The sequence below is a fragment of the Corythoichthys intestinalis genome, chromosome 4 (assembly GCF_030265065.1).
Source record: "Corythoichthys intestinalis isolate RoL2023-P3 chromosome 4, ASM3026506v1, whole genome shotgun sequence".
NCBI classification, from domain to species: Eukaryota; Metazoa; Chordata; class Actinopteri; order Syngnathiformes; family Syngnathidae; genus Corythoichthys; species Corythoichthys intestinalis.
The window spans coordinates 43,204,803-43,226,919 of NC_080398.1; the positions used below are offsets into that span (position 1 = coordinate 43,204,803).

The following is a 22,117-nucleotide window of genomic DNA, read 5'->3' on the forward strand; positions in this document are numbered from 1 at the left end:
CAGCCAGGGCAACAAAGGAGTGGCCTAGCCAGTCTCCAGATCTCAACCCCATTGAAAATCTGTGGAGGGAGTTGAAAGTCCGTGTTGCCCAATGACAGCCCCAAAACATCACTGTTCTAGAGGACATCTGCAAGGAGGAATGGGCCAAAATACCAGCAACAGTGTGTGAAAAGCTTGTGACGAGTTACAGAAAACGTTTGGCCTCCGTTATTGCCAACAAAGGATACATAACAAAGTATTGAGATGAACTTTTGGATGTTGATCAAATACTTATTTTCCACCATGATTTGCAAATAAATTCTTTAAAAATCAAACAATGTGATTTTCAGTTTTTTTCCACATTCTGTCTTTCATGGTTGAGGTTTACCCATGTTGACAATTACAGGCCTCTCTAATATTTTCAAGTGGGAAACCTTGCACAATTAGTGGTTGACTAAATACTTATTTGCTCCACTGTATATCTGTGTTTCTACAGAAAATGCACACAGGGTTCAGGTGGTTCAAACAGAAGAGTGATATTCACCTTGTGCAATCTGCAAATGTCCTCTGATTTGTCTCTTGAAAGGTTCTCACACACATTCCTAAGTGCAAAGTTTGAAGGTGAATCCATCAAAATAGCCATTGCCCTACAGACTGGACATGTTTGTTCTCTGTTTTCCTTCCACCACTGCTGAACACATGCATGGCAGAAGCTATGACTGCATGGCAACATGACCTAACAGGTTGGGCATAGGCGATAGTCCTCCAGTCTTCCAGTAAAGATGTGAAAATGCATCTCAGTCTTCGAAGATGCACTGAAACAACTCGAGTTAAGTTGAGGGTTTTCTTCCAAGTTTCTTTCAGAGACAAAGGGACAGTTTGTTCTTGTTTTTGGAATTGTCACATTACCCCAGCAGACTTTTAAATTGTTCATATTTTCAGCTATTTTGTCTGCCAGGATTGATTAGATTAGGTAGCTAAAAGTATGTTACAGCAACAAAGACTGTATGCACTCCCTGCGCCTGCGTTGCTTTCCTCCCGCATTCAGAAAACACATTTCTATCTGGTTCATCACAGTTTCATTAGTACTTTTGCAAATATAGTTAACTGCTGTATTGTTGGGACTTTTATTTTCCCTAAAGTCATTCCAGTATGTGTTTACTAGGTCGGCCTGATTGTGTTCATGGCTCTCATTGGCTCCAACGTGCCAGCCAAGCATGCAGAGATTGGCCCGGTGGATGCAATATTTACCTGTATGCCTGGCAAAGAATCTGTGTCTCTTGGCCTCAGCACCTTTATGACTGACCTAAAGCAGGTTGGTATCCACGCTTATGCACCTAAGGTCACAATGTTGTTCTGTGTCTGGGTAAATAAATTGAATTCAGTTTTGGGAAAGTTCATTTTCTATATGAACGAGTTCAGATTGCAGTTCACAAACTTTAAAATGAACTTTTCCGTTCATAGTTCATAATTTAAAAGTTTGAACTAAAGTACATGGTTAAAAAAAAATTAACTTTTGTGGTTCTTTCTTCGCTCCAATAATTGCTGCAAGCTATTATTAACAGAGTTGATAGAGAGCCACAGCCAGATATTATTTTATCCACTTCAACACTGAAGCCGTGTCAGATTCATGTTCATATTCAATTTCAAATCCGCGTAGGCACTGACCTGTTCGTAAAACTCGCTTAAATGTTGGCACTGGGCCGGTGTTCTGTCAGATTTTGTACCTCATCAGAAATTGCAACTTTGCGGTTCTGCGCATCACAAACGGCCGCTAATACAGCGATTCCAAAGTAAACACCAAAAACTCTCTATAAATAAAGGAATATGTATACGTACGTTTAGTCATGGATGCACACAAGGGAAAGTTCTCCTCTCACACATCCTACTGTGCTCAACTCGACTGCGCACCGCTTTCTCACCATTAACGTCTTCCCAGTGCTGTTAAGCATTTATTTACGCCGTATTAATGTTGCACATGTGTGTTTATGACGTAACTTGTTTATTTTGCACCTTTGGATAATATTGTGAGTCCAACTGAATGTAAAAGAATGCTTATTCGCTGCCATAAAAGCTTTGGGAACAAAATCGAGAAAAAAAAACGAGAAATGTCGTCTTCTGTGTCCATGCAGCTGTATTTGCTATATACAAATGCTGTGACAGGGAGCCTTGGTTGCCAGGTTGGATAGTTTTATACTAATAAGGTTTGTTTTTAATTGTTTTATTAACCTATGGCTTTGTCTGCAGTTTTGCCGGAAAGGCTCTAATTCTGAACTCATAAATAGGTTATGAACGCCGCTCACAACCGCTAGAATGAGCGCGTTCACAGTAACGTTCATGAGACAGAAAAAAGATACGTTTAATTCACATTCGCCCCAAAATATAACGAATTTTATATATAATATATATTATGGCGGAAAACACAGACAAGACTGAATGAAAAAGCAGTTTCTGCTCTTACACTCCTTTTTAAAATAAACTGCTGTATTTTAAGCCAAAAGAACTGTTGTGTTTGATAGAACAATATGTCTATATGCTGTCATAGCAGATTCATGGCGCATTAAGCCCCCGAATTATTTTTAATTTGTCCGTTTTACCCTGGAAATCCCCATTTACAGACATTGCTCAACCGCTTTTTTTTCAACCCAGCCATAAAATGAACGTAATTAATTATATTTATTATTCAAAATGTCTATCATTTTTAGCTTAGAATCATTAATTTATATCTAATATTTTGTTTAAAAAAAAAAAAAAAGACTTTAAAGAATTATTCACTCGTATAATTTAAACTTTTAAACAAATAATGTCACAATGAAAAAAATGGTCTCTGTAAAAAAGTCATGGATATCTACCTAATAACTATCGCTTAATTGTATTTGTTTACTTACTGTCGCATTTTCTCCGGTATGTTAGATGATAAATAATCGATCCAAACAAAGAAAAATGAAAAAAAAAAGAAATGTTTAAAAGAGTAAATATATGAAAATGAACATCTCAACCACTCCTTGATGTCTGCGATTTCTGCATCGCGACCCTTGTTATATTACCATGTTTCACCCATAAAATCCGCCAAAATTCTGGCTATGGCCATTCACAGCTGTATCTTGACACTCGGTGATACATGCTACATGGAATTTTTGGATCGAAAAGAGGCACTGTAAGTACGCGATAATATCTTGTTAATATCATGGCATCTTTAATTCTGCTCTCGCGTGCTCTCACTTCCAGTTAGTTTTGCTGTTTAAATGATTATTATTATTTTTAAATCTCCTCATGTTCAAAATTTTTCTTCCCTCAGAAAATTGAGATTTTAAGCTTTCCAATGATGTATCACACGTGCATATCGGACAATTTTGAAAGTTGGCCAAAATCGGGGTCTCAGAGTGGAACATCAAGTCACCTGAGTGTTTTCCGCCATATATATATATATATATATATATATATATATATATATATATATATATATATATATATATACAGTGGTACCTCTACATACGATCACTTCGACACACGATCTTTTCGACATCCGACGTAAAATTTGAGCCGCCATTTGTTTCTACATCCGACGAGTTGCTCGAAATACGACGACATGACAGCACTGCAAACGAACGCACGGTGGATTTTCTTGTGTGAGAAATCAACACAGTTTTCAAAAAAAGTTGATACAGTTGGAGAAACAAGGAAAAAAGTGATGCTTACCTTTGAAATGAAGATGCAAGTTATAGAAAAATATGAGCTTGGTGTGCGCGTCCCTGAACTGGCTCAACAATACAGCTCCATGGTCCTCTTCCGACCACCGTTCGCCACTATTTATAAGTTAAGGTGACAATTATTATTGTGGTAACATTGCCAAGGAAATCGCCAGCTTCGTCACGTTTTTATCATTTATTTAAGAACTTATCCAACACAAAACGCCCATTGTCTTAAGCAGTTGACTGCTCTCAAGAAAACGAAAGTATTATCTCTACCGCACCGACCTATCTCACCGTGACGTCAGCTTCGCGGTGCGTTCAGGGACAGTAAAAAGTGTCCGCCATATTAGAATCCAATTCGTTACATTATTTACAGGAATAATTATTAATTATTCTTCTTATTATTATATTATTCTGACTTATTTATTTATAACTTATTTGTTTTTCTATGTTTAATTGCCATTTGTAACAGTGCCAGCAGTATTTATTAAGAATTTAGTGTATGTTTTTAGGCTTTGGAACGAATTAATGGAATTATAATGTATTCCTATGGGAAAATCCTGCTCGACATACGACCATTTCGACTTACAAACAAGGTCCTGGAACGAATTAAATTCGTATGTAGAGGTACCACTGTATATATATATATATATATATATATATATATATAAGATAATAATAATAATATAACCACATGTGACAGCAAATTAACTGTTTTGTTTTTTCATTTTTCAGATGTCCCAGGCACTCAACAGCAGCACAGGAAACTCATTAGTACTCATCGATGAATTTGGGAAAGGGACAAACACTGTGAGAACAAAAATATTATTGCCTTCATGTCCTCATTAATACAAAACCTGCAATGGCAACATTGAACGTTATTTTGTAAATGAATATAAACAAGTAAATCTGGTTTGTAGCATTCGAGATTTTATTTAAATGACCACTAAGAACAACAGGATAAAGCTTCACACTTGATAAAATACTATTTTACAAAATATTTATGAACTTACATTTGGTGTCCTAAAAGCGTAGGTTGACTATATCTGCATCAACATGCACAGGAAAGCAGTTTTTGTTTTAAAGAGTGTGCCCTACCTCAGAGGCAACACAAATGGAAGCTATATTACCGCCAAGTGCTAAAACTGCAGCACTCCTCATCTCAGAGGAAACATTTACACCAGAATTCTTGCACATCGAAACGACTGCAGACTTTTTATTGGACATTTTGGCCATGTCGACAATCACTTAAAGTCCTATTGTTAAAGGCGTGCGTGACTAAGGCTATTTCTAGAAAATCACACAGTAGATAAAAATGAAAGTGGTAAAGGTGATAAATCACAATTTACTTGTGTTGGCAATGTCACATTTTATTAGTTTGGACTGTGCACTGTGGCAAGCGCCCAAGGCTTTATGTGACAATTTCAATTTAACTTTGGACTTAACGCTAATGTCTCTCTTACAGGTTGATGGCTTGTCTTTGCTGGCAGCAACCGTTTCACACTGGCTGAAAATGGCTCCTTCGGATGTTCCTCACGTCCTGCTGGCCACAAACTTTCACAGTCTGCTGCAGCTGGGCCTATTGCCTACTTCCAGCATGCTTTCTCTTCTGGTACCGGCAGATGCTCTAACTGCAATATTTAAACAGCAGCCTTGGGCGTTAGAGTGCAGGAAAAGGTTTTATGAGACCAAAGTAATCTGCTGCAGACCTTTGGAGACAACAAAAGAACCCAGTGACTGTTACTGATGATTGGTGTCGTCCAACAAGGACTGCATTCATGTAATGTTTCTGTTTCAGACTCTAGAGACAGCACTAGATGGTGATGAATTGGTTTTCCTTTACCAATTGAAGCCAGGCATCTGCCAGTCCAGTTACGCTGCCAATGTGGCAAGGCTGGCTGGCCTGCCTGCAAACATCGTACAGAGAGGGGTTGACGTGTCTGAGCTCTACAGAACAGGAAAAGCCATCCCACGTGTTGACCATGTTTCAACAGATGAACAGGCAGATAGGTTTGTCCATTATCCAGTAGAAGGAATTCTGTGTGAGACTGTCACCTGTTTGTTTTACAGATACAGGACTTTGGTGGTGAAATTTATGAGCCTGGACCTGGATGATGACAATCTGGATCTGAATAGCTTCATGAAAGAGGAACTTCTGCCCTCTGCTGGTCAGATTTAAAACATCTGAACTGTCACCAAATAAATTACCAGATTAGGGGCAAGAATTCAAGTGTTTTTTTAGTTACAGTTTGCCCATTTTACTTTCATGACATAATTGTTGAATTTGTTGTATTGAAATCTTAGCACGTGTTTACCCACTTGATTTTCTTGTTAGTCGGTAAAGTTACAAGTTGTTACTGTTATTGCTCATCCTGTGGTTCTAACAAATAAACTATTAGTCCTAAAGGAACATTTGATCTACTCTGTGATGCAATTCTACAAATAATTAAAAACCCAGCTGAAATGCTGTAAGAATCTCAAAATTATTCAACCCACAAATGCTCATGTGTTATTGTAATCATTGTTCGATTGTCACATAGTATTCTCTATTATAAATTTAGTATGGCCTCTGATAAGAAAAGGATCCCCACCACTGTTTAGTTAAATGAAGTGGTTATAGATTAAGACAAAATGTGTCTGACAAAATTGTGCTTTCCTTTGCTGTACAACAGGCTATGAAAAAATGTGTGCCACTGATGAATTTTCATTTTCAACATGTTTTATTACCCTATCCACTCCCTCAACCCCCATATTGGCAGCACATAGAATGAATAAATGTTGGCATTTCAATGTGTTGGTTCAACTACAGTGCACCAGGATATCAGGAACGCGACAGTGATGCATAAAAGCGTGTCAACCTTAGGTTTGAATGCAATGTTACAGAAGGGGGTGTCACAACAGTGTTTGGTCATGACAAAAATGGTGTTGTTGAAGAATTCTACGGTGGTCTCCACATTACACTCCTCCAGTTTCACACAGCCTAGTGTCTTGACATCCAAGGAGTCAACTGGAGGGGGAAATGGTGATCAAACATTCTGTTATCTATCAGCGTAAATCCATACAAACACGTTTTAGCAAATATTTGATATAAACTACCGTTAAAAAATTTGATGTCACCCAGACAATTTAGTGTTTTCTTTGAAAGTCAAGACTTTTAGGTAACATTTTATTTGACAGTTGGTTCACCATCATAATAATGACATGACGCTGTCATGAGCATGGTTGAGTTCTTATGACAGTTGTCATTAAGTGTCATCCGGCAAATTATGTAACTTTTGAATGGATGTAAAAGATGTGGCCTTAAATGGAGTTGAAGTGACATAATTTGTCAGATGACACTTAATGACATCTGTCATAAGCATTCATAAATGTCATAACTATGACAGTCTTATGAACCCACTGCCAAACAAATTGTTACCAACTTTTATTTATCAAATGAGTTGCAAAATGAATATGACATATAGTCAAGACATTGATTTGGTTAGAATTTATTCTTTTTTTTTTTTTTTTTTTTTTTTTAAAATAATCACCAGAACAGCTAGAATGCCAAAGGCCTGCAATGCAGTAATTGCTGCAAATGCAGGACTCTGCCAAAAGCAAAGTTTGAAGGAAAACATTATTTTTGAAAGATAATTGTTTCTAACCTTATCGGACCCCAAGTATTCGAACAGGTGTACAGTGATCCATTGTTTTTCACAGTTAATGGGAAACGTCCCCTCCGCGAAAATTGAAAAGAAATAGAGGCAGAGCTTATTTACATTATTATTATTATTATTATTTTTTTATTATTATTATGTGTGTTTTTAATGTATTTAGATTTAACAGCATTGGAAAGAAATACAGTATATGACATGTTTTATTTGCTCTTTTGTTCCTAAAGAAGAAGAATAATTAAAAAAAAATCCTTATATGTACAGTGGGGCAAATAAGTATTTAGTCAACCAACAATCGTGCAAGTTCTCCCACTTGAAAATATTAGAGAGGCCTGTAAAATTATTTAATATTTATATCAACGATATATATACTGTATCTCAGTTATTGAAATTTATACTTTCTGCAGATGACACAAACATATTCTATAGTAGTGAAAACCAAAATGAATTGGTAACTACCGTTAATGAGGAATTAAGTAAATTAAAGAGGTGAATGGATATAAATAAATTATCACTTAACTTAAATAAGACAAAGGTAATGATATTTAGTAACCTAAAATATAACGCAGAACTACAAATAAAGATTGATGGGGTCCCAATCGGGAATGTAAATGAATTCAAATTTCTAGGAGTTATTGTAGATAGTAAATTATCATGGAAACCCCACATCAGACACATCAAAACCAAGATCTCCAAAAGCCTGTCACTAATAAACAAAGTGAAATCATACCTTGATGACAGTGCACTCCGCACTTTGTACTGTTCTCTAGTGCTCCCATATTTCACATATTGTATTGAAGTGTGGGGAAACACTTACAAATCTACCATCAATTCATTAGTCACATTGCAGAAACGTGCGGTACGAATCATACATAAGGTTGGATTTCTCGATCACACCCACCGTTTATTTGCTCTCTCAAAACTATTAAAAATCAAAGATCTTGTAAACTATCATACAGCTATAATGCTATTTAAAGCAAAAAATGAATTACTGCCCCAAAATTTACAAAACCTATTTAAGGTTCGTGAGAATATCCATAGTCTGCGAGGCTCTGGAGATTTTATGTTGCCAAGATTTCGAACCACTTGCAAACGTTTTCGTGTGTCTGTATGTGGAGTGAAACTCTGGAACAATTTAGACAATCATTTCAAGCAGTGTCAGAATATGCAAAAATTTAAATCGCTGTATAAAAATATGGTCTGGTCACAATATAATGACATTTGCTGACAATGTGTGTTGCTGTTTATGTCAGTTGGTGTAAATATTGTAATTTTTGGGAATGAGCCAACATTAGTTGGTTGTCTGTTGGTTTAGTTGTTTTTGTCTGTTTTTTCTTTTTTCTTCTTTTCATTGTGTGGACATGAGTATCCCACAAGTAAGGATGCTGGACAATGAGATCAGGGGTGGGACAAAATAAGTTTTTTTCTTCTTCCCACTCCCTTTCGAGTACAATTATTTTTGTTGAATTATATTGTATGTTTTTTGTTTCTTTTGTGTGTGCATGCTCGAAATAAAAAAGTTTCATCATCATCATCATCATTGTCAAAATTGGTAAACCTCAACCATGAGAGACAGAATGTGGGGGAAAAAAACAGAAGATCACATTGTTTGTTCTTTGGATGCAATTCAGTATTCTTTCTCCTCCAAACACGAGAACCTGTGTTTCTACCAAAAAGTTCTATTTTGGTTTAATCTGACCATAACACATTCTCCCAGTCCTCTTCTGGATCATCCAAATGCTCTCTAGCGAAACACAGACGGGCCTGGACGTGTACTGGCTTTAGCAGGGGCACACATCTGGCAGTGCAGGATTTGAGTCCCTGGCGGCGCATTGTGTTACTGATAGTAGCCTTTGTTACTGTCGTCCCAGCTCTCTGTAGGTCATTCACTAGGTCCTCCCGTGTGGTTCTGGGATTTTTGCTCACCGTTCTTGTTATCATTTTGACGCCACGGGGTGAGATCTTGCATGGAGCCCCAGATCGAGGGAGATTATCAGTGGTCTTGTATGTCTTCCATTTTCTAATAATTGCTCCCACAGTTGATTTCTTTACACCAAGCTTTTGCCTATTACAGATTCAGTCTTCCCAGCCTGATGCAGGTCTACAATTTCGTCTCTGGTGTCCTTCGACAGCTCTTTGGTCTTGGCCATAGTGGAGTTCGGAGTGTGACTGACTGAGATTGTGGACAGGTGTCTTTTATACCAATAATGAGTTAAAACAGGAGCCATTAATACAGGTAACAAGTGGAGCCTTGTTAGACCTCGTTAGAATAAGTTAGACCTCTCTGACAGCCACAAATCTTGCTTGTTTGCAGGTGACCAAATACTTATTTTCCACTCTAATTTGGAAATAAATTATTTAAAAATCAAACAATGTGAGTTTCTGTTTTTTTTTTTTTTTTTTTTTTTTTTGTCCGCATCCTGTCTCTCATGGTTGAGGTTTTACCCATGACAATTACAGGCTACTCTAATCTTTTCAAATAGGAGAACTTGCACAATTGGTGGTTGACTAAATACTTATTTGCCCACTGTATATTCTAATAAATGATTTTTAAGCACTACAAATGTAATAATTATGATATTAGATCTACATTACAGGCCAAAGGTTTGAACATATCCCATTCAATGCAACACAAAGTTTCCAGCACCATTGATAAAGAAATCAATTCCACTTCTTAATCCTGAAAAGGTATACTTGTGAAGTCAAAAACCGTTTTAGGTGACTCCCACTGGAAGTGTATCAAAAGAATGGCAAGAGTGTGCAAAACAGTTATCAGAGCAAAGGGTGGCTACTTTGTAGATACTGGAACAATATACGTTTTTAGTTATTTCTTTTTTTTATTTTTATTTTTATCTTTATTTTTTTTTTTTTGCGAAGTACATAATTCATTCATAGTTTTATTACTCTTGAGAATTTACAAGGTAAATAGTCATGAAATAAAGAAAACACACGAATGAGAATGTTTGTCCAAACCTTTGGACTGTACTGTATACAAAAGAAAACAATTATTTGTACATGTATACATGCATATATCTTAGCCAAATAAAATACTATATTTATTATTATTTTATAATTCATTCATAAATCTGCGATGAACTGAGGGCGCGAAGTAGCAAGGGATCACTGTAGTGTGCAATGTAGAACAAGTGAACATGGTTGCAGTAGTTACTTGGGGGCCGAAATTTTTTACTGCAGTTTTTTTTTTTTTTTTTTAATGTCATCAATGAATTAAGTTGCGATTGTAGAAAATAATCTGTTTGGCAAATACTCCCAAGTTTTTCCCATACATGACATCTACACAACGCACCTGCCTTCCCGCGGCCCGTGAAGCATCGTTCCCCGAGGCTGCAGTTGGTTTCCGTGGTGTAGCATGCGTCCCAAAATCCCAGGTCACAACGGAAACACTGCAGCAGTTCCTCCTCCTCTATAAACCCTGCCGCCTCCACCACCTGCTCCAGCGTCTCTTCTTCCTCACCTGATCCCACACAGGTACTGTTTACTCAGTCACTCCCACATAAAAACAGCCTCAACAGCATGTACCTTAGAGTGCACTTCATTGGCACTTTGCTCAAATGAATAATATAAGAGGCGTGTTAAAAAAAAAAAACTTAGATTAAATATCCCAAATGAAAGCAAATTATTTTTATCTACTTATAAAGATTTTTTTTACATTCAATTTAAAAGAAAAAAAAGAATAGTTTCATCTGTTTCTAGCTCGAGTCAGGATTTTTGGTAATTAAAAAAAGATTATGGCCTCCAATAACACTCCCTTACCCCAACGAATAGCCTGTTAAAAATCTTGTAATTGAGATCAAATTACTATATTTCTGAAAAATCTTAACATAACTTGTCATTTTTAAATGAGTCCATTACGTATTTTTTCATGTTTTTTATACAATAAGAGTTATAATTTTACATCTCTGTACCACTCTAATGGATTTGAAATAAAAATACAATTGAGCTGTACACTTCACTTTAAAAGGTATATAAAAATAAATAAATTAAAAAAAACATACAGTGGTATGAAAAGGTATCTGAAACTTTGGAATTTCTCACATTTCTGCATAAAATCAGCATCAAATGTGATTGGATATTTGTCAAAATCAAACAGATGAAAATACAGTGTTTGCTTTAACTAAAACCACCCTAACATTTATTAGTTTTCATATTTTAATGAGCATAGCATGCAAACAATGACAGAGGGTGGAAAAATATGTAAGTGAACCCTTTGCCTAAGGAGACTTAAAGAGCAATTGAAACCAATTTTTACCAAACATTTTAAGTTAGGTGTGTGCCAAATCATTGATAAGTGGTTTAAAGCTGCCCTGCCCACTATAAAACAAACACCTGGTAAGAAATGTCTTGATGAGAAGCATTGTCTGATGTGCATCATGGCTCGTCAAAAGAGCTGCCTGAAGGCCTGCGATCCTGGATTGTTGATTTGTATAAAGCTGGGAAAGGATACAAAACCATCTCTAAAAGTCTGGATGCTCATCAATCAACAGTGAGAGAAGTTGTCTGTAAATGGAGAGAGTTTGGCACTGTTGCTTCTCTCCCAAGGAGTGGCCGTAGGCTAGTCACCCGTCCCTTGAAATAAGGAACGATTCATATTTGGGAATTAAAATTTGCCTTCCATATTGTACCAATACAGAATAAATATGAATAGATACAATACTACGCATTTTAGGAGTTTTGGTGATGTTTTTTCCCCCGGCTGTACAGCTTTGGGTGGGAAGGGGGGCGTCCCGTATTTCTATTTCTGAAAGGTGTGAAGCCTAAGTGGTCGTCCACCAAAGATGACGCCAAGAGTTCAGCGCAGAATACGCAGAGCGGTAAAAAAGAACCCTAGAGTGTCTACTAAACACTTACAGAAATCACTGGCACAATCCAATATCTCTGTGCCCGCACCAACTACATGTAAAACTATGGCCAAGAATGGTGTTCATTGGAGGACTCCACACAGAAGCCACTGCTATCTAAAAAAAACATTGTTGCTCATTTAATGTTTGCAAAAAGACACTTGGATATGCCACCATAGTTTTGGCAAAATATTTTGTGGACTGATGAAACCAAAGTTGAATTGTTTGGAAGTAACACACAACGTCATGTGTGGAGCAGCTCACAAACATGGAGGGCGCATCATGATTTGGGGCTGTTTTGCTGCCTCAGGGCGTGGACAACTTGCAATCATTAATAAAAGAATGAATTCAAAAATGTATTAGGATGTTTTGCAGGAAAACCTGAGGCCATCTGTCAGACAGTTGAAGCTAAAAAGAGGATGGATGCTGCAACAAGACAATGATCCGAAAACACAGAAGTAAATAAACTTCTGAATGGTTTCAGAAGAACAAAATGTACGTTCTGGAGTGGACAATTCAAAGTCCAGACTTCAACCCCATTGAGATGCTGTGGCATGACCTAAAGACAGCGATTCATGGCAGACAGCCCAGGATTCCGACTGAACTACAACAGTTTTGTAGAGAAGAATGGGCCAAGATTAGTCCTGATCGATGTGGCAGACTGATCTGCAACTACAGGAAGTGTCTGGTTGAAGTTATTGCTGCCAAAGGAGGGAGGGCACAAAATATTAAATGTGATGTTTCACTTACTTATTTGTCCCACTTCTGGCATTGTTTGCATACTATCCTTATTAAAGTATGAAAAGCTGTAAATGTTTGAGTAGTGTTAGTTAAAGCAGTCACTGTTTTTTTCATCTGTGTGATTTTGACAATTATCAGATCACATTTGAAGAAATGTCAGAAATTCCAAAAGTTTCTTTCTTGCTCTCCCTCATCTCCAGAGTTTGAACACACAGCTGTTACTGTGGGAGTGGGTGTGCTGACTACTGAGCCAACAGGATACTCTGGCTTCAGCTACCCGAACACTCAAAAAATGAAACATCATATCTATGCAGGAACTGTGTTTCAAGGTGTTTTACACAACTGCTTTATGTAACTATTAAGTTATGAAGTTAAATGAAAAATGCCTAAATGATTTAAGTAAGACTTAATAGACTACTTAAACAAGTTAAGCAATTCCAATTCAAACCTTTTATATGCAAAAGGTGTAACCACCTTTTTGTTTTCTTACAATGGTTACGGCTCACTCGTCTTCACCTTCACAGCCTCCTCCCCCTCCTCACTGACGCAGCTGTGCACACCTGTCACCTATCTCCACACCTGCCTCCACTTCACGAGACCGGTCTGCACAACATTCGATGCCAGAGCTTCACCAAACCACACATGGTAAAGTACAGGTCACTATGTTGAGCAACATTTTGACTGATTGATCTCCCTTTTTTCAAAGGAACTCCAAACTGATTTTGGCCTCACAGCTCTGTTGAAGTATCTGTGGTGACACCACTCCTCACCAATATCCGATTTTACTTTGCTTAAAAAACACATCCTCGGGCTCCTTGTCATATCTGACTCCTCATTGCTGCGCTTTTGGGTCACACCCTCCAGCCAACATAACAACAATAGGACAGTTCATTTTAAATATATACAATGAAAAACACCTATTTATGATTTAACTTAATCACGTTACATATATTTTACGCAATGATGTTACATACAGTGGGGCAAATAAGTATTTAGTCAACCACCAATTGTGCAAGTTCTCCCTCTTGAAAATATTAGAGAGGCCTGTAATTGTCAACATGGGCAAACCTTAACCATGAGAGACAGAATGTGGAAAAAAAAGCAACAGAAAATCACATTGTTTGGTTTTTAAAGAATCGTGGTGGAAAACAAGTATTTGGTCAATACCAAAAGTTCATCTCAAAACATTGTTATGTACCCATTGTTGGCAATAACGGAGCCCAAACGTTTTCTGTAACTCATCATCTTTTCACACACTGTTGCTGGTATTTTGGCCAATTCCTCCATGCAGATCTCCTCTAGAGCAGTGATGTTTTGGGGCTGTCGTTGGGCAACATGGACTTCCAACTCCCTCCACAGATTTTCTATGGGGTTGAGATCTGGAGACTGGCTAGGCCACTCCAGGACCTTGAAATGCTTCTTACGGAGCCACTCCTTTGTTGCCCTGGCTGTGTGTTTGGGATAATTGTCATGCTGAAAGACCCAGCCACGTCTCATTTTCAATGCCCTTGCTGATGGAAGGAGATTTTCACTCAAAATCTCTCAATACACGCCCCCATTCATTCTTTCCTTTACACAGATCACTCGTCCTGGTCCCTTTTGCAGAAAAGCAGCCCCAAAGCATGATGTTTCCACCCCCATGCTTCACAGTAGGTATGGTGTTCTTCGAATGCAATTCAGTATTCTTTCTCCTCCAAATACGAGAACTTGTGTTTCTACCAAAATGTTCCATTTTGGTTTCATCTGACCATAACACATTCTCCCAGTCCACTTCTGGATCATCCAAATGGTCTCTAGCGAACCGCAGACGGGCCTGGATGTGTACTTTCTTCAGCAGGGGGACACAAATGGCAGTGCAGGATTTGAGTCCCTGGTGGCACATTGTTACTCATAGTAGCCTTTGTTACTGTGGTCCCAGCTCTCTGTAGGTCATTCATTAGGTCCCCCAGTGTGGTTCTGGGATTTTTGCTCACCGTTCTTGTTATTTTGACGCCATGGGGTGAGATCTTACATGGAGCCCCAGATCGAGGGAGATTCAGTGGTCTTGTACGTCTTCCATTTTCTAATAATCGCTCTCACAGTTGATTTCTTTACACCAAGCGTTTTACCTATTGCAGATTCAGTCTTCCCAGCCTGTTGCAGGTCTATAATTTTGTCTCTGGTGTCCTTCGGCAGCTCTTTGGTCTTGGCCGTAGTGGAGTTTGGAGTGTGACTGACTGAGATTGTGGACAGGTGTCTTGTATACCGATAATGAGTTAAAACGGGTGCCATTAATACAGGTAACGAGTGGAGCCTTGTTAGACCTCGTTAGAAGAAGTTAGACCTCTTTGACAGCCAGAAATCTTGCTTGTTTGTAGGTGACCAAAAACTTATTTTCCACTCTAATTTGGAAATAAATTCTTCAAAAATCAAACAATGTGATTTTCTGTTTTTTTTCCACATTCCGTCTCTCATGGTTGAGGTTTACCCATGTTGACAATTGCAGGCCTCTCTAATCTTTTCAAGAACTTGCACAATTGGTGGTTCACTAAATACTTATTTGCCCCACTGTAAGAATTAGTACTACATTGTATTCACTGATGGGTAAAAACAAACCTAATGTGTATATACACTGAACCACTTACCGGTATTTAAAAGTTAAAATAGTGCTTTTTTTTTTTTTTTTTTTTTTTTTTTTGTTTTTTTTGGAGGGTACACTTATGCTTTCATCAATGTAACGTTTCAACTTTTTTTTTTTTCTTTAACTGTCCCCAATGTTGTGTATTGATAGTTATACAGGGTGACACAAAATAAATTGAAATAATTCATCACTTCATTTTATTTTTCCGATTTACAAAAAAGAATTAATGTTCTAAGAGTCTACCAAATTTGACCTTCGAGATGCTTGGACTACTGAGGAAAAGACATTTAGAGTTCAGGAATATTTTCGGATGAAGTCTATCCACGCAGCTCAATTGCAATTCAAAGAATGGTTCGGATATCGTAAATTTCCTGTCTACTCAATGATCTACAGATGGGTCAACAAGTTCAGAACCAATGGGACTGTGCATAACCTCAATTGTAAAGGCAACAACAGACAATCACATTCTGGACAACCGCGGGAGGGTCATCGAGAACTTTGTCCGCCGGATCAAAATGTGCCTACAGCACCAGGGAGCTCCTTTGGAGCACATTTTTTGAGCGTTAGTAAAACAAAGAGTTTTTGTAGTAATAATAATAATAATAATACATCAAATTTGTATAGCGCTTTTTTGGACACTCAAAGACGCTTAGTACAGACTTCAAAGTTTGGAGATGTCTGCTACAAAGGCTTGAAGTTTTGTGTCAATCTAAAACATTTGGAAGTTATTCAATTTTTGTTGTTGTTGTTGTTGTTGTTGTGTGTCACCCTATACAAAATGCATATTTTACCAATAGCATATACAGTGGTATGAAAAAGTATCTGAACCTTCTGGAATTTCTCACATTTCTGCATAAAATAACCATCAAATGAGACGACATTTGTCAAAATCACACAGATGTAAACAAAGTGCCTGCTTTAACTAAAACCACCCAAACATTTATAGGTTTTCATATTTTAATAAGAATTGCATGCAAACAATGACAAAAGGGAGAAAATAAGTGAAACCTCTGCCTAAGGAGACTTAAAGAGCAATTGAAATTTTTACCAAACAATTTAAGTCAGGTGTGTGCCCAATCACTGATGAGGGGTTTCAAGTAAAAAAATGATTTAAAAAGTAAAAATTGTCTTGAAGCGTTTTCTGATGTACATCATGACTCTGTCAAAAGAGCTGTCTGAAGACCTGCACTCAAGGACTGTTGATTTCTATAATGCTGGGAAAGGATGCAAAACCATCTCTAAAAGTCTGGATGTTCATCAATCAACAGTGAGAGAAGTTGTTGGAGTCGTTGGAATGGAGTTTGGCACTGTTGCTTCTCTCCCAAGGAGTGGCCGTCCACCAAAGATGACGGCAAGAGTTCAGCGCAGGGATAAAAAAAGAATACTCAAAATACTTAGAGAGGTAAAAAAGAACCCTAGAGTGTCTGCTGCTAAAGACTTACAGAGATCACTGGCACAGTCCAAGATCTCTGTGTACACCAACTATACGTAAAACTATGACCAAGAATGGTGTTCATGGGAGGACTCCACAGAAGAAGCCACTGCTGTCTTAAAAAAAAAAAAAATATTGTTGCTAATTAATGTTCGCAAAAAGGCACTTGGACACACCACAGAGGTTTTGGGGAAATATTTTGTGGACTGATGAAACCAAAGTTGAATTGTTTGGGAGTAACGCACAACGTCATGTGTGGAGGAAAAATGGAACAGTTCACCAACATCAACACCTCATTCCCACCGTGAAGCATGGTGGAGGGCGCATCATGATTTGGGGCTGTTTTACTCCATCGGAGCCTAGAAACTTGCAGTCATTACTGGAAGAATGAATTCAAATGTTTTGCAGGAAAACCTGTGGCCGTCTGTCAGACAATTGAAAATAAAAAGAGGATGGATGCTGCAACAAGACAATTATCCAAATCACAGAAGTAAATCAACTTCTGAATGGTTTCAGAAGAACAAACTACACGTTCTGGAGTGGCCAAGTCAAAGTCCAGACTTGAACCCCATTGAACTACAGCAGTTTTGTAGAGAAGAATGGGCCAAGATTAGTCCTGACTGATATGCCGGACTGATCTGCAGCTACAGGAAGCGTCAGGTTGTCGTTATTGCTGGCAAGGGGGGGCACAAAATATTAAATGTGATGGTTCACCAAGGGTGAAAGTGGGCCAGAACGGTCAGGAACACAGTTCCGGTATAAGATTCAGGGCCAGAACGCAGTTCCGGTATAAAGTTCCGGTATAAGATTCAGGGCCGGAATGCTGTTCCGGCATAAGATTCAGGTTCCGGTACACGGGTCTTTGATTCCGAAAATATGACGGCAACTGTCAAAACGCTATGTAAAAAAAAAAAAATAATAAATGCTAAGCTGCCACACATGCATTACATCTCCAAGAAGAAAACAATCTACCAACATCAGATTTGCATACACAAGTGTTAACAACAAGCATAATAAAGTGCTTGTGTAGCGTTATCCGTTTCCACCAATATTTATCATCTATTTTATCCCACGGACAGCATGGAGGTTTCCCCAGCTGCTGCAGTTATCTGAGTCTGACGATGATGAGTCAAGTCAATGTGCAAATGCATGCAGCAAGAAAAACGCCTAGACTCATTTATCCATCCAATTGGCTGACATACTGACATGTGATCAGCAGAGATAGCTCTGATTGGTTCAAATGTGCATGTTTTCTGGAACAGCAAAAAAAAACAAAAAGGTTGAATTGATGCGACAATAAAAGGCAATGCAACATAAAATGGATCAAATCTTAAAGCGCAACGAAAGAGTTGAGGAGGCTTATTTATCATGTTTAGTTTTATTTGCTCTGATGGGGAGGTTCAGAACATAGCTGTCAATGTGCACTTTGGACTTATATTTGTTCATTTATGTTAGGCTACTTATTCATTTTCTTATTATTTAAAAAAAAGTAAATTTTTGCAAGATCTTTAAAATATATTCCATTTCACTCTACATAATATGTCATTTGAACTTATTTTTCTGAATGTATGTTACTTATATTTTTATTATTTAAAAAAAAAAAAGTAGTTAAAATTGAGATTTGGCATTTAATATGTGAGCAAATGAGGGAAAATAAAAATTAGGAGATGGAGGTCGGGGTTATTGTTGTTTTTGTTGAATTTTACTTTGCAAATAATTGAAAAAATACAATTTTGAATGAAAATCAGTTTTTGTATGTGTTATAGAAATAACTGGTAAAAGAGTTTTCTTTGCATTTCAGTAATGTAAGGTTTTACACACACACCCCCCCCCCCCAAAAAAAAATGAAAGAAAAAATTAATTTAAAAAAATAAATAAAATTTCTGGCTCCGTGGGGACCTTCACGTCGGGCAGTTCCGGCAAGAAATTCTAGCCACTTTCACCCCTGTGGTTCACTTACTTATCACCCCCCCCCCCCCCCCTGTCATTGTTTGCATACTATGCCCGTTAAAATATGAAAACCTGTAAATGTTTGGTTGGTTTTAGTTAAAGCAGACTGTTTTTTCATCTGTGTGATTTTGACAACAATCGTATCACATTTGATGGTGATTTTATGCGGAAATGTGAGAAATTCTAAAAGGTTCAGATACTTTGTCATATCGCTATAACTATTTAAAACAACAACAAAATACATAAACATAAACCCCATTCCAAATAACATTTGTTGCTGCAAGGCTTTAAGTCAATCTGCTTTAGGACATTAAAACAAATAGATGGCCTTCATTTGGTTCTTAAACATCTCAAAGATATTTTGTTTATTCACCAGCAATCTGGAAATTATTTGGGGGATTTGTGTTTTTTTGGGGATAGCGTCAGGTCTTAGAGCACCATCCTGTCCTTATGACGAGACAGATGCTGGCACAAAACAGAAAAGAGCTGGCATGATTTAACGAGCCCCTCAGTCCTCCAGGAATGCACAAGATAATTGATCTTCTGTCATGCATTCGCTCCAAAAGTTCTAAGCTATATAATTTGTCCATTATAATTAATTTATAGGCACTATGTGTGATTGTCAGACAAAACGGCAACTAAGACCAATTTAGGTTTTCCCAAACGTATTTTCTCCATATATAGAAACTTCTCACTCATGTGTGGAGAGTACCCGAAGGAATCCAAGCGAGGGGGGAAAAAATCACATAAAACTGTTGTTTTGTTTTATAACATTAAAATGGAGATTCAGGGTTGCTATAAAAATGACAGAACAGCTTTGGCTTTCCATTTGGTGTCGTGGTACTTTATGATACAACTATCACATATCTCTGCTTTAAATCTGGTTTTCTATTTTCTACATTTTAGTACCAGTTGTTCAATGTTCTTCTATACTACTTTGTCTGAGATCGTGTATTGATCAGCATTAAGATGTAGAGCCCTTTTAACGGCCGCTTAAGCTTAGCGATGAGTTGCTGTGAACTCCTCATCCTTGCTCATCTCATTAGATGAGGAAAGCTCTAACCTGCTCTAAGCAGACACAATTGCACCAATTGTCCAGCATCATTTACTTTCAAACCTTTTCAAAACCTTTCAAAATTTTAATACACACTTGCTGCTTTTCATGTTACAACTCTAGAAATGTCAAACTACGGTAGACTGAGCACTGTTAATTTTAATGAAGGAATCCGCCTACCAATAAAACTTGTTAAATGAAGAATAAAAAGAGCTGAACTGTGTTGTATGTATTAGTTTGCATTGAAATAAATTTGTAAACTGAGTGTTTGCCATAGGATTTAAATTGAAATATTTGTTTCAGTGTTAAAACTGATTAAAATAAGCTTGTATTAAATGCGAAACAGAAGTCGATCAGTTCACTAACATGAATGAATGCAAAACAACGTTTCCGATAAATGTACATCAAGAATTAGAGATAAGTGTCTGAGGCCTGTTAATGATTTATTTCCAGATGTAAGCTTACCTTGAACATAAATGAACATAATGACAGCCAAAACACAGAATGTTAGTCCTTTCATTGTCACCGCGATACTTTTCTTGTTCCTTCCACCTTGAGTGCTGTAAAGAAGTCGGGAAGGTTCCAAATTGGATTAGTCAGTGATGCCTCCGCATTCGATCAGCACATACCAAGTGCTGTATATACCCTAAAAGAGCAAACTGTCCAACAAGTAACTGGATGACCACCAGAAGGATGTTGTATTGAATTGAATGTAAAAATTGCCTGGTTTTTTTTGTTTTTGTTTTTTTCGGTTTTAGCATTTTTAACATGTGTAACACAATGGAAAAAATCTCTCCATGAGGGGGAGGATAATGGCACTGCTTGTTCCATATTATATTAAACTGTTCTGTTGTAGGCGACGTTAAATGAACATTTTCAGGCTGGTTGCTTCTCGCCGTCACACTGTTTTTCACAACTTATGTGTCTGTTTCAGAGCAGCAAAACTGCATGTGTCCTGAGTCAGCGTTCACTTAAGAGGCTTACAACCTACTGTCCGTCTGCTCAGATACATATTATCGCACACACGCTGATACATAAACCCGGAGGTGGAGGTCTGATTCAGTTGTATTCACAATGCAGCATTAAAAAAGGGCATTGCTTGGATTATGTAATGGGCTGGCACGTTTGTTGGCACGATGTGTTTGGAACTACAGTATACAAAAAGTGAAGCGTTATGATTGTTTAATTGCTCTAACCTTATTTTTGGAAAATGGGGTGGTGGGTGGGGGCATTTCACAGCAATATGCACATCAAGTCACACAATATAATGTATGAGGATTGCTCCCTGACACAATTAGGCCATTACATGTTAAAAGCAAATCTTTATTTTCCACGTTCCATGGTATGAAAAAGTATCTGAACTTTTTGGAATTTCTCACATTGCTGCATAAAATCACCATCAAATCTGAAGAATCACACAGATGAAAAAAACAGTGTCTGCTTTAACTAAAACTACCAAACATTTATAGGTTTCATATTTTAATGAGGGTAGTATGCAAACAATGACAGAAGGGGGAAAAATAAGTAAGTGAACCATCACATTTAATATTTTATGGCATATTTTATGGTTAAATTTATTTCCATTTATTATTTATTTATTTTGTGTAGGTGTGTGTGTGTCGTCTCCCTGTGTTTTTTTTTCTTCTTTCTTTCTTTCTTTCTTTCTTTCTTTCTTTCTTTCTTTCTTTCTTTCTTTCTTTCTTTCTTTCTTTCGTTAGTGATATATATGTGGTCTGTGTAAAAAAGATAAAGGACCTGTTTATGACACAGCCAAACACAACTTTGGAATTAAGACAAAGACTAAGCGTTTACCTTTCCGCTGTTACCAAATGGACCATGAATAAGATTATTCTGCTACTTTCGTTTTGGCTGAGATGTTTTAAACTGTTAAAAAACTAAAATAAAAAGATGTGAAAAAAAAAAAAAAAAAAAAAAGTAAAAATTGTCTTGAAAAAAAAAAAAAAAAATAAATAAATAAATTTATGGCACGCCCTTTGGCAGCAATAACTTCAACCAGACACTTCCTGTAGCTGCAGATCAGTCTGCCACATCGATCAGGACTAATCTCGGCCAATTCTTCTCTACAAAACTGCTGTAGTTCAGTCAGATTCCTGGGAAATCTGGCATGAATTGCTGT

General features: G+C 37.3%; 2 protein-coding genes across 9 annotated transcripts in view; one reads left to right on the forward strand and one right to left on the reverse strand.

Moving 5' to 3' along the window:
* msh5 (mutS homolog 5) overlaps window positions 1-6,450 on the forward strand; it is a 27,659-nt gene extending 21,209 nt beyond the window's left edge. For all 8 annotated transcript variants that reach the window (XM_057834663.1, XM_057834665.1, XM_057834669.1 and 5 more), the window contains 5 exons: window positions 1,145-1,294; window positions 4,407-4,481; window positions 5,137-5,283; window positions 5,470-5,681; window positions 5,742-6,450. In XM_057834663.1, coding sequence (XP_057690646.1) covers window positions 1,145-1,294; window positions 4,407-4,481; window positions 5,137-5,283; window positions 5,470-5,681; window positions 5,742-5,850 — 693 coding nt within the window. In that variant the 3' untranslated portion in view covers window positions 5,851-6,450. The remainder of the gene's footprint in view (window positions 1-1,144; window positions 1,295-4,406; window positions 4,482-5,136; window positions 5,284-5,469; window positions 5,682-5,741) is intronic.
* LOC130915010 (protein Bouncer-like) lies at window positions 3,450-20,874 on the reverse strand. The gene is made up of 3 exons (XM_057834673.1): window positions 20,446-20,874; window positions 10,632-10,799; window positions 3,450-6,678 (listed from the first exon to the last, which is right to left on the reverse strand). The coding sequence occupies exons 1-3, from the start codon at window positions 20,498-20,500 to the stop codon at window positions 6,458-6,460; spliced, it is 444 nt and encodes a 147-aa protein (XP_057690656.1). The 5' UTR covers window positions 20,501-20,874; the 3' UTR covers window positions 3,450-6,457.
* Window positions 20,875-22,117: the final 1,243 nt, after the last annotated feature.